Source organism: Anabrus simplex, chromosome 3 (assembly GCF_040414725.1).
Source record: "Anabrus simplex isolate iqAnaSimp1 chromosome 3, ASM4041472v1, whole genome shotgun sequence".
In the NCBI taxonomy this organism is placed as follows: domain Eukaryota; kingdom Metazoa; phylum Arthropoda; class Insecta; order Orthoptera; family Tettigoniidae; genus Anabrus; species Anabrus simplex.
In genome coordinates, this window is record NC_090267.1 from 412,624,282 (window position 1) to 412,636,896 (window position 12,615).

Consider the following 12,615-nt stretch of genomic DNA (forward strand, 5'->3'; position numbering starts at 1 on the left):
AGTTCGACCTGTCTATGAACAGCACTGAAAGAATAGTTACCACCACCATACGTGGATCTGTACATATCCTGAGATCTCATTTGTTTGGACCTCCATAATTTAAAAAATCCATATTACCGCTATATTTCTATATGGTAAAACATTCTGGATCCTTTGTCCATTGTGACAACCCGTAATTGCAGAAGTCGTTGATTCATCCAATAAATATTTAAGGGTTGTAGTATGTAAAAGTGTAGATATATAAATGTCTGGTAAGAATACAATTAGTGTATGGGACCCTTACCAGGATTACTTGATTCAAGAATTGGAAAAAATCAAAAGAGAAAGCAGCTCGACTTGTTCTGAATGATTTCTGACAAAAGAGTAGCATTGTGAACATGTTGTGAAGTTTGGGCTGGGAAGACTTGGGTGAAAGGAGATGAGCTGCTCAACTAACCAGTATTTTCTGAGCTGTCGGTGGGGAGATGGCACGGAATAATATTAGAAGACAAATAAATTCAAGTGGTATTTTTAAAAGTAAGAAAGCTCATCTTTACAAAAGAAACTGCAGGTCCTATGGATAATGATCACAAGATTAATGAATCAAACACAAGTCACATTTCTAGGCAGTTCATTACAACCACAAATAATAAGCTTTTCAGCACCATAGGAGACGTTTTCCCTCTTTTTTTCTTTTTCTTTTCTACTCATAGTAAGTGAGAGAGTGAAAAATTTCTTCTATAAATATTTGCAGTCAGATTTATTAATTCTGAATGATTTTCTCATAAACATTTAAAAAAAATGTAGTATGTGAATAACAAATAATTTGATCTTTTCAGCTGGATTCGTAAAATCATTTGGAAGAGCTATAAAAAGGGCATTACTGAAGATGACCTCTTCAATGTTTCAACTAGAAACTCGTCCAAACATTTAGGTGACATTCTAGAGAAGTAAGTATCATACAGATGCATGAAAATTGTACCCTTTTCATAGTGTCCTCTATTTCATACTCTTGAGATACTGATTGTCATTATATATCTTGGCATCATCATCATCATCATCATCAGACTTGACGTTGGTTCATTCTATTGTTACATTACAGTCAAGCTCAGTTTTAAGGTTTGCAAGGGAACCTGTAGAAAAATAGCATTTTATTGAACACTTAAAACAATTAATTCTTGCAAGAAAATTTTTCTTTCTCATTTTATGTTCTGGTATGGACTAGAACAAGTTTGTTACTTTCACTGATTTCATCCTTGACTTTGCAAGATGAAAATAGCAGAGGTATGAGTGATGCTAAAATTAGCACCACTTCTTATGGAGCCATTCCTTGTGATGAATGATATGAGGGTATCACCTGTAACGTTGATTGGTGAATGCATTTCACTCGGCTTCGCTATAATAACACCTTCTGACTTTATGAGAAAAGCAATGGGGCTTCTGGACTACTGGCTTTTGAAGAAAGCGGATCCCTTGAGAATGTTGGGTGCAGTGCCGAGCTGAGTAGCTCTGATGGTAGAGCGCTGGACTTTGGCAGGTTTGAAACTGGCTTAGTCTGGTGGTATTTGAAGGTACTCAAATACATCAGCCTCATGCCGGTAGATTTACTTGCACGTAAAAGAAATCCTGTGGGACAAAAGTCCAGCATGTCGGCGGCTTCAAAAACCATAAAAAATATAATTAGTGGGATGTAAAACAAATAACTGCTGCAGCAGATCAGTTGTAGTTTGGTAGAGTGATGTGTTGATGATCAGCGTGTTGCTGCTGTTATACCGACATCGCTACTGTGGGTCTTTCATAAACTACTGTGTATTTTGTATGTGATTAGTTCAGTGGGTGAGTTAAAAGTCCAGACAGTCAGCTGTTGATGAGTGAGCTATCATAGTTTGCCATACCATATTGATACTGCTTTGTAGATTGACTGTATATTATTGTAAATTATTTCAAGTTTTATTGTGTTTGTGTTGAGTGAATACTTATATATAAACATAGTCAGTGCTACTAGTGGTGATGTTATATTTACAACCTTGCTGCATCTTCATCATGCTCACCAACTGTGACAAACACACTAGCACCGCTTATCCCTAGTGCAATCATATTTAGAACATGAAATAGGCCTAATATTAAAATTTATTTTACAGAGATCAATTCAGAATCATGAATACAGAAAGGAGGAATCAAGCTTCTTGTGACTTCTGAAGCAGATCAGAAACCCTATGCTTTCTGTGAGAAGATAATTTACTACTACACTTTGGTGGAGGGAGTTAATAAACAAAACTTTGTCTGAAATTGGAAGTTATCTGAACTGACAGAATGCCAAATTATGTGCATACAAGGGAGCTTATTGTTTTTAACAGTAGTTGTGAAAACTTAGGACATTTGCAAAATATCAAAAATTCAGGTGTGACATCTCTTTCAAAGCTGACATTCAGGACAATCCCACTTTTTCAGAATGTATGGCAACTCTGCCTCCATCATCCCGTTCACTATACTTCCTTCTTCCATCATCTTACCAAATCCACACCATCTCAGCTTACTTCTCTCCATTATGTCAGGAAGCTTATCCCCTCCAGTTTACTTCCTAAAAGTCTCATTTCTTACTCTGTCCTTTCTTATCTTTGCTATCATACTTCCTAAAACTTTCATCTCACTGGTCTGAATTTTGCTGGCTTTTCTTTTCATTAGTTTCCAAGTCTCTATCACATGTCAGTAATGAGCAATAACACATCCTCTCTTTATACTTCATTAGTATCTCCTTCTTCCACTCCTGAAATCATCAATCCACTTAAACAAATACCAAAAAATAATTGGTTGAACTTATATTGCATAATTCCATACTTATAGATAAAACAAGCAACAAAGCCTGCTCCACAGAATTGAAAATCCAAAGTGCATAAGTTGCTGTAGCTTACCCTAGTACAAAAAGAGATATAAATCCCCTAAGTTTTACCATTTTGTTCTTTTCAATTTCAAAGTAATTTACATGATTTTTTACACACTCATGTTCATAAAAATCAGAACACCTTGAAAGACTAGAGATAGGAAGTTCATATTCACAGGACATGTGTAATAGTATGTTCTGAAGAAATTATTAGCATTTGAACCGTATCAGCCCTCGGGTTCAAGATCCACATCAATATCTCGCACCACCACCGACTAGTAAAATGTGCCTGCGGCTCTAGTTGTCGCTATAAACCGAAGGTAATGGATGAGTGTCACTTGAGCAGATGTGCAGGATACTTTGCAGATGTATGTGAGAACCGTACCATCAAATAAGGGAGTTTGAAAGAGGGCACATTATTGGCATGAGAGAACGTGATGCATCCATCCGGGAAATAGCTCCTCATGTGGGATGAAGTGTGTTGTCAGTTTAACGGGTGTGTACAGAATGGTTCACAAAAGGCTGTAGAACACGACGAGATGGGTCTGGTCGCACCACCTAGAACACCCCTCGAGAAGATAGACACCTCATCCAAATGGCATTGCAAGACAGATCTGCGTCCTCCTCGGCTCTGGTGCAACAGTGGAACATTGTAACACATCGTACACTATCAGGAGTGACAGTCTGTCGCCATTTATTATGGTCTGGGTTACCAGCACCTTGTCCACTTCTCCACCTACCTTTGAATAATGTGCATAAACGTGCTAGACTGCAATGGTGTATGGAACGACACCACTGGGGACAGGAATGGCAGCAGATAGTGTTTTTGGATGAATCCAGGCTCTGTTTGTTGGAAAATGATGGCTGCATTTTGGTTTGCTGCAGACAGGGGGAGAGGCACCACATTGACTCCATTCTCATAAGACATACAGTGCCAACTCAAGGCCTTATGGTGTGGGGTGCTATTGGGTACAACCACAAATCACAGTTGGTGTGTGTCCGGGGCACTGTAATCAGTTTGACCTACGTGAATGACATCCTGCGACCCATAGCCATACCCTTTCTGGACGACACTCCAGACGCCATATTTTAGCAGGACAATGTGCGACCGCATGTTGCTGCACGAACACCTGCCTTCTTGTTGTCACAGGATGTCAGACTCTTGCCCTGGCCCGTCCAATCACCGGACTTGTCACCAATCGAAAATGTGTGGGATATGGTGAAATGACAGGTGCTACACTGCGACCCAAAGCCAACCACCAAAGATGAACTGTGAAACCAGGTGAATGCAGCATGGATGGCTATACCTCAGGACGCCATTCGCGCCTTATATGCGTCGATGCTGTCATGCATGGAACAGGAGACATGCTGAACCTAGGTGACTGCAGAACATACTAATGAACAGGTCCTGTGAATATGAACTTCCATAGTCTTTCAAGGTATTCTGTTTTTCTGAACATAAGTGTACTTTGGTGTTTTATTGCTTCTTAACTCTTTATATTGAAACTCTGCAAATAGCATCTTTGTGTAACTGTAAACACAGCTCAAATCATATTACTGAGTAATGGTCCTAATACCAAATGTTATGTTACAATCACGTGATGCTATGTTTCAGCATGGTCGTCATGATGCTAGATTCCACTGCCTACTGACAACACAGAGAGTGCTTTTGGTAGCTTTCTTCATGTTTTGACACACATCTCCAGGTTTCTGGGTTGGGGGATCAAATAATAAAAGGCCTCATCTCCAATCTTTAATGGCTAAGGCGATGTTTTTCCACTTTTTTGGTGGAATTTTCCAAGATCCCTAATACTTTCAGACTGTTCTTGAGACATACTCAACTAGAGCTTTAGAATGACATAAAAATGGTTAAAATTGGTCTGGTGGTAGAATTTAAGAAATAAGCATTAATATGTGGAGCCTTAGCCTTTTAAGTACTATACAGATTAGATCATTCGTAAAACATTCTAATTACCAAGCTCGATAGCTGCAGTCACTTAAGTGCAGCCAGTATCCAGTAATCGGGATATAGTTCGAGTCCCACTGTCGGTAGCCCTGAAGATGGTTTTCCGTGGTTTCCCATTTTCACACCAGGCAAATGCCGGAGCTGTACCTTAATTAAGGCCATGGCTGCTTCCTTCCACTTCCCAGGCCTTTCCTATCCCATCATCACCATAAGACAAATCTGTGTCGGTGCGACGTAAAACAAATAGCAAAAAAAAAAATTCTAATTCATTTATCATTTTCACACATTTTTAAAGTGATCATTCCAGTGATTTATATAATATCCATGAAGCCATCTATAAAGACTTTTGATATCCTTCATATCATAAACAATGATTTTACAATTTGTTTTTTAATTTTTTAGGAACTGGCATAAAGAACTGTTAAGGGCAAAGCTGGGCAGAAAGCCTAGCTTTCTGAGAGCAGTATTGAAAACCTTTGCTGCTGAACATATCTTATACAGCTCTATCATCATTCTGGACAGAATAGTAATCAGGTATGAAACAAATATTTTACTATAATTTAATTCCTATTGTTAGGGAGGAGGACAAATCTTCTGATATGGGTTCCTTTTATTAGGCCATAAACTTACTAATTTAAGTGATGATGTTACCAAAATGAATATAAGAATCATTATCAACGTATTTTTTGTTATTCATATATTATTTACAATAATGGTTACAATAGTAATTTTGTCAACAATTTGAAGTAAGATAAAGAGTAAATCCATTACCACACTCATGAAAGAAAAGAAAGAGAAAATAGATTTTGTTACCATTACTTTTAATAATAATAATCTGTTCCAAATCTCAAACATCTTTAGAAAACAAAACCTCAACATCACTTTCAGAACCAATAACACCACCTCCAAACTTATTTGTAACACAAATACTCTTAATAAATATGCGCAATCAGGGGTCTATAAATTAACGTGTAATCAGTGCGATGTCAGCTACATCAAACAAACAGAGAGAAATTTTCTAATCCGTTATAAAGAATATTTTAATGCAGCTTAATACAGGAAGTTTCCACTATGAGTTAACATGAGTGATTACAATCACTCATTTTAATCACTCATTTTCATACATACAGTGGACGCCGTTTATTGTAATCATGGATAATGTTATCAACCGTATTATATAATCACTTTTATGAAGTCCCGTATGGACAAATACTATGTACTAAAACACTGAAAATCTTCCATTTATTGTGATCATGAATTCGGTTTATGTTATCATATTTGTTTTCAAGGATTGCATTCTCAAGTATGCGAGTATTATTGCGCCTTGCCTGAACACACTTACTTCTTCAAATATTAATGTGCTAAAGGTTGTAAAACCTCCAAGGAAGAAGTAAGAGTTTTATGTTGTGCGAGTATGTCTGGTAAAAAGAAAAGACTGTTAGTGATTGGGAAAAGTAAGAACCCACGTTGCTTTAAAGGCATCAATAAGTTTCCAGTGGACAACAGTATCATTCCAACTCTAATGCATGGATGACTGCGCTGATGTTCACGGAATGGCTACTGGAGTGGGATAATAGGCTGAGCCATAAAATAGTTTTTCTGGTTGACAACTGTGCAGCACACATTGTGAATTGTGAGCTCAAGAACATCAATGTGGTTCCCTTACCGGCAAATATGTCTTCATTAATTCAACCATGCGATCAACGAATCATTCGCCCCATGAAAGCGTATTATGGCGATGAAATGCGCACAAGAATCTTAGAAAACATAGAGGACTTACATAAAACTAGTGCCAATGCCCTTGCCAAAACAACCAGCCTTCTCGATGCCGTGTATCTTTTAGCCATGTCATGGGATAATGTCGTCTCAGCACCTACATTAAGGAACTGTTTCTGGTATGCGGGATTTTTAAGAGAATTACCAGAAGTAGACGAGGATGTTGAACTTTGTCCAAAAGGCTTAACGGAAGATGAATTTCAGGAATGGATGAACACTGATGAGGGCATCATTACTGATGTGAAACAGACAAAGACAAATATATGTGAGTCAGTTACCTCTGCAGAATTAGATATGAGAGGTGAAGAACACGGAGCTTCGGTTTACTCGGTCTGCCACAAAACGTCGAAATTGACTAGCAGACAGCCAGATGGCATCAAATTGAAATGTCTGCACATGGAAGCTGAGGCCATACAATTGTTGTTGTTGTTGTCGTTGTCGTTGTTGTTGTTGTTGTTCATAGATGAAAGATTTAGATATCCTGCAGATAGCCAAGGAAGGAACTTAACTAAACATTCTGGAAAATATTCACATAAACCTCAATCAAAAATTGAATCCCATTCACAATCTCAACAAAATTCAGGAAAAGACTAACATTCTTGTTGATACAATAATTGAAAGAGACTGAATCAGCAAACTTATGGTCCAGTCTGACCAGGTTAATTTTTTTTGTACTGTATACTTAATGGGTCCTCAATCTGAAACTATACTTAAGTCCTTCAAGTTAAATTGGAGATGAAAGTAAGGATTATGATGTAGTAACATACTATCAAAGTATGATTCCAATTTTACTCCAACAAGAAATATTAAATATTTCAATTAGCCTAGATGGTGAGTCAGTAGATGACTTTTATACTGGGTTGCATGCTATCTGCAGGTTATTTAGATCAAGCCATCAGAGATCAGGTAGTTTTTGGTATAAGTGATAGAGCACTATCTGAAAAACTAGATCCCACCCTGATTCTCGATAAGGCTATTACTACAACTCGGCAGTCTGAGTCAGTAAGAAAGAAACCGTCATCTTTAAGGGGCTGACAAAGTATTAAGTAAGAAAACATCAAATACATCAAAATAAGATGTTTTTGATAATTGTGATAATTTCAAGAATGAAGGGAATGGAAATACCAGTAAGTCATGTGATGTGGAGGAAATGTACTGGCTGTCATATGGGTAACTTGAGCAGACATTTTACTAAGTTTTGCCATTTTAACCAGATAAATGCTATTAAGTTTGATGAATGCTTATATGCTGAAGACAATTCAAGTCAATTCATTGGTCAAATAAATTTATTGGTAATAGTACTTGCTGTCACTCAGATGGAAGATTCCATGTCAGTTGTTTACCTATTCTTTTCTTAAATAATTTTAAAGAAGTTGAAAATTTATTGAACATTCCCTTGGTAAATTATTTCAATCTCTAATTCCTCTTCCTATGAATTAATATTTGTCCCAATTTGCCCTCTTCAGTTCCAACTTTATATTATGTTCCTACTCTTAAAAACTCCATTCAAGCTTATTCCTCTACTGATGTCATTCCAACGCATCTCTCCTCTGACAGCCCAGAGCATATCACTTAGTCAAGCAGTTCTTACTCCAAAGTCTTCCCAGCCCAAAGTTTGCAACATTTTCATGACACTACTCTTATGTTTGAAATCACCCAGAATAACTCGTGCTGATTTCCTTTGGATATTTTCCAGTTCCTGAATCAAGTAATCCTGGTGAGGGTCCCATACACTGGAATCATACTCTTAACTGGGGTCTTACCAATAACTTATACATCCTTACTACAATCCCTAAATACCCTCTAAGCTCACCTGAAGTTGAGATCACAAGCTGTCACCAGAAGTTAGAATATTCTACTTGGTTTGTACATTTTAGCTTGTGACAAAATATATTTCAAACACTTTTCCAAATAGGATATATAAAATACATTGAATAAACTTTTTTCTGCTTTCCCCCAGAATTGGAGGTTACCTAAATGGAGAAAGCTTTCAATAAACTTATGAAATTTTATAAAAATACAAGAAAAATGGAGCTTTCAATACTAGAAATGACAAGCTTAAAACATCATTAACTTGGATGACACAAAAATTATATGAAAAACTACAATTTCCTTTTTCTTTTATTTCTTATGTCAAATTTCATATGTTTACATTCTTCAAAATAATGTGGAAAAAGGAACTTTATGATACTGTAGTTACTTATTTTATCTGTCAACATAACGTACCATCAAAAACCTTTTACAATGCGTGTAAAACAGTTACATAGATACCAGACAGCTAAACTGTATCATATGGGCAAGTCTGAACTGAGCATAACGTGTTCATCTTAACATACAGTATATATATATATAAAATATGAAATGAAATATTGTACATTACATGAGCAAAAGTGTTTCACATATTAATTTCAAAATTCAACATCACATCTCATATGTAAAACCTAACTTTTGGCCCTTGTAACGTAAATAATTATTATCGACTATGATGCTGATAAATCCTACATTAGCTACATAAGTGGTTCCTAAGAATACTAATAAAATTTTTCACAGCAATTATTGACACACTTCATTAATCAAAGTGCATCTCAGGTCCAACTATTTACAAAAAATGACAAATGTCTCTCTAGCACCAATCATTAAGCTTTTGATTTCAATAGGAATAACACACTCAATTCCTAACATTCCCATGAACTCAAGTGAATGTTAGAGTAGAGACATTGATACGTTGATTAACTGTCATCATTTAATACCCTGCATGACAGTTTGTCCTAGAACATGTTTTACTATACCTAAATTAATCTTATTATCTTTCATAAATTAATAATGATAATTATTGTTTAATGGGTAGGCTATTGTTTTAACAAAACTTAAAAGTTATTAAAATATTATTAAAAGTATTATCATTTAATGCATTTACAGGTATGAGCTAAGAATTATTGCATAAGAGTGTGGTGCACCTAGATATTTTAAGCATACTTCTGTCTCATGCAAAATATATATTTTTTTCTACAGAATGTTACAACCTTACTTTCTGGGTAAAGTAATACAATACTTTGCTGGAGATAAGTCTATTGCTGATGAAGAGGCTTATATATATGCCACTGTTCTTGTATCCCTCTCATTACTTAAAAGCATGCTCAACAACAATTTCACACTGGTAATAGAAGGTCAGGCCATGAGAGTTTCTGCTGCCTGTTGTTCTCTCATCTATCGCAAGGTAAAGTAATTCTTATATTCATATTTAAAATCCATGGATATACTGTATCTTAAGCGCCTGTGTGACATAACAGTAGTGGCAATTGAGAATTAGAATAGACAGCAAGAAGTACCCAGGTTTGAGGAATATGATGGATATAGTGGTGGATGGGGGGGGGGAGTGCAGGATATATATGTCAAAACTGAAAAAAGAAAAAAGTTACAAAATGGTAAGTTTTTTGATGCTCCCTGAGCAAATTTTGATAGAGAGGTAAAGATTGACAGTCTACTAACTTAAGTGTAGTAATAATAGATTTTTGAGATTTTGATTCAGTACTATACAACAAAACTTTCACCAAAGGAACAATTAAATAGAAACATGGCTTAATTGTACAATTTAAAATACAGACACTAAAGAGACTGCTAGACTGATGAATGTGCACGGCAAGTGGGTGAATCATACCCCAGTGTCCATGACCTTGGCAAAAATATAGCCCCGCTTCCCTTCCTCACAGCACATGCTACACGCTGCTGTGCAAGTCTCCACTACTTGCTGTGGCGCTGTTGGAATCAGTTAGCCATGACAAATGACATTTTGTGCACATTTCTGCTAAGAATTTTGTTAATAATTAAAGAAATTAAAGGAAAGAATTAGCTGATAAGACAATATGATTTGTACAAATTGCTTTCTTTTAATAATTCCAATAATTCCTAGTTTCAGGTGGCAAGAAATGGAATAAAATTGTATTCCCCCACCTAATCACCGCCACTGTGACATTTTCATTTCGTTTTACTGTTAATGGACCTATGCCTCTGGTCATGTTTCAGATGGGTCATTCCTCCACCAGAAATTGGCATAAAACCTTCATGTTTATTCCCCCTAGCTATTTGTCCCACTCTTATATATATTAAATTTGTAAAAATTAAAATGTTGTTTAAATTTATATAGATTGGTATACCACTTCTAAGTTTGTTAATTGAGAAAATTCATTTTAAAATGCTATATTCATTTTAGTTTCACAAATATATTTGTTTTACAAGTTTTCTTATATTTTTACCTGTTAAGTGTTTTTTGGAAAATCATCTCCTTACATTAATTATATATTTCATTTAAAGTATACAGAGTGTTATTATTCAGTAATTTTGCTCGACATTATCCCTGGGATCCACCACACAGCTCAAGATGTGGCAAGGATATTTTTCTCAATGGTGCTACTCGAGATTATGCAGTTAACAATGAAACAATTGCGTTTCCTTTGGTGTGTACACATCACAAGTAAATGTAAGCACCCTAGGCTTGCTCTGAACCATCTGAATATCCATGAAGCTCTATGTCGGTGCTGTTTTTATACCAAAGGAAAGATGATGCATGCAATATGTACCTTGATGTGTTGATATGGTTTGGATCTTGCTGCTCTCTTCATCAACCTGGAGATGAGGATATCCTTTATATATGACCAGGCAGCAAAAGTATCTCGAGTTTCTCAAGCTATTTAGGATGTCATCCACTTTTCAAATTGGGTAGTTTGCTGCTACTAATTTGTCATTAACACCTATCTTGTAATCAACGCAAAGTCGAACTCCGACTTTGGAATCACTACTAGGGGCGAACCCCAATCACTGTAATTGATTTTTGAGATTATCCCACCTGCTTCTAAATCGTCTAATTCTGTTTCTACTTTCTCCCGTAAGACATACGGAACGTCACGTTCTTTATGAAAGATTGGCTTAGCATCCTTACGGAGCTAAAGAGACACTTTCAAATTTGGCACACACCCTATCTTTTCTTCGAAAATTTCTGGAAATCTGTTGATTATTTCAGTAATACTACTGACTGACTGTATATCGATATGACTAGTATTTGATTCCGCTTCACGGTCAATTTCTTGATGATTAATACCAAGGTGACGGATCCAGACACGCCCGAGAAGTAGCTCGAAGTCATCCGGTACTACATATAACTCTTCAGATGAAGTTCTATTCTGATAAGAAACAGTAACGTTAACCTTGCCATCAGGTAAAAACACATTCTTAGTATAAGAACAAAATGCAACATCTGATTTCTGGAGTTGTACACGTAAGTCAAGCACTTTGAAACTAGAACGTGATAGCAAGGTAAAACCCGCCCCAGAATCTATTTCAAATCTCTGGGGTATTCCTTCTATAAGAACTGTAGCATAAAATTTCTTCGCATGTGGATAGTCGTGATATTGAAAAATGTCTATTATATGGCTAATACCGAATGTTTGAGTAATATCTTCTTCCTGAAGAAAATGAGAGTCGATTTTGGAATCCCATCCTCGTCGCCAATTGTTATGACCATACACGAATTACAATTATAATTAAACACGAACACCTTGCTTACACAAATACTGTATTGAAAAGTGTCTCATGATACACTGACATAAAACGACCTCAACAAAGAATAACACAGTTTCTATATAAATGCTGTGGTTGACATGCGCGCATTCTACTGGGATATAACAGCAGTGATAACAACTGTCTAACATGCATATCCAGAATCAACTTAAGATTGTTGTATCGATTACAGATCAATTCTCATGCTATGTTTAAGTTATTTTGTGTAACTGTTAAATTCTCTATCAACTTATATGGTTCATCTGATAAGCACAACAATAAATAGTGGTACCTCTGAATATGTAAGGGCATAGTTATCAATTAGTAAACTCTTAAATTTATCATGAAAATCCATGAACTCTGACAGTGGCCTATTAAATTTAGGAAGAGAAATGGCAGGCAATTTCATATCACTATTATTGTTATGGCTTATGTCACTACTTTCACTAATAGATGACAG

At 36.1% G+C, this 12,615-nt stretch overlaps 1 protein-coding gene across 1 annotated transcript in view; it reads left to right on the forward strand.

Moving 5' to 3' along the window:
* The window catches only part of LOC136866830 (ATP-binding cassette sub-family C member 4-like), a 291,743-nt gene that overhangs the window by 37,836 nt on the left and 241,292 nt on the right, over positions 1-12,615 (forward strand). The window contains exons 3-5 of the mRNA XM_068226857.1: positions 819-929; positions 5,229-5,360; positions 9,615-9,819. Coding sequence (XP_068082958.1) covers positions 819-929; positions 5,229-5,360; positions 9,615-9,819 — 448 coding nt within the window. The remainder of the gene's footprint in view (positions 1-818; positions 930-5,228; positions 5,361-9,614; positions 9,820-12,615) is intronic.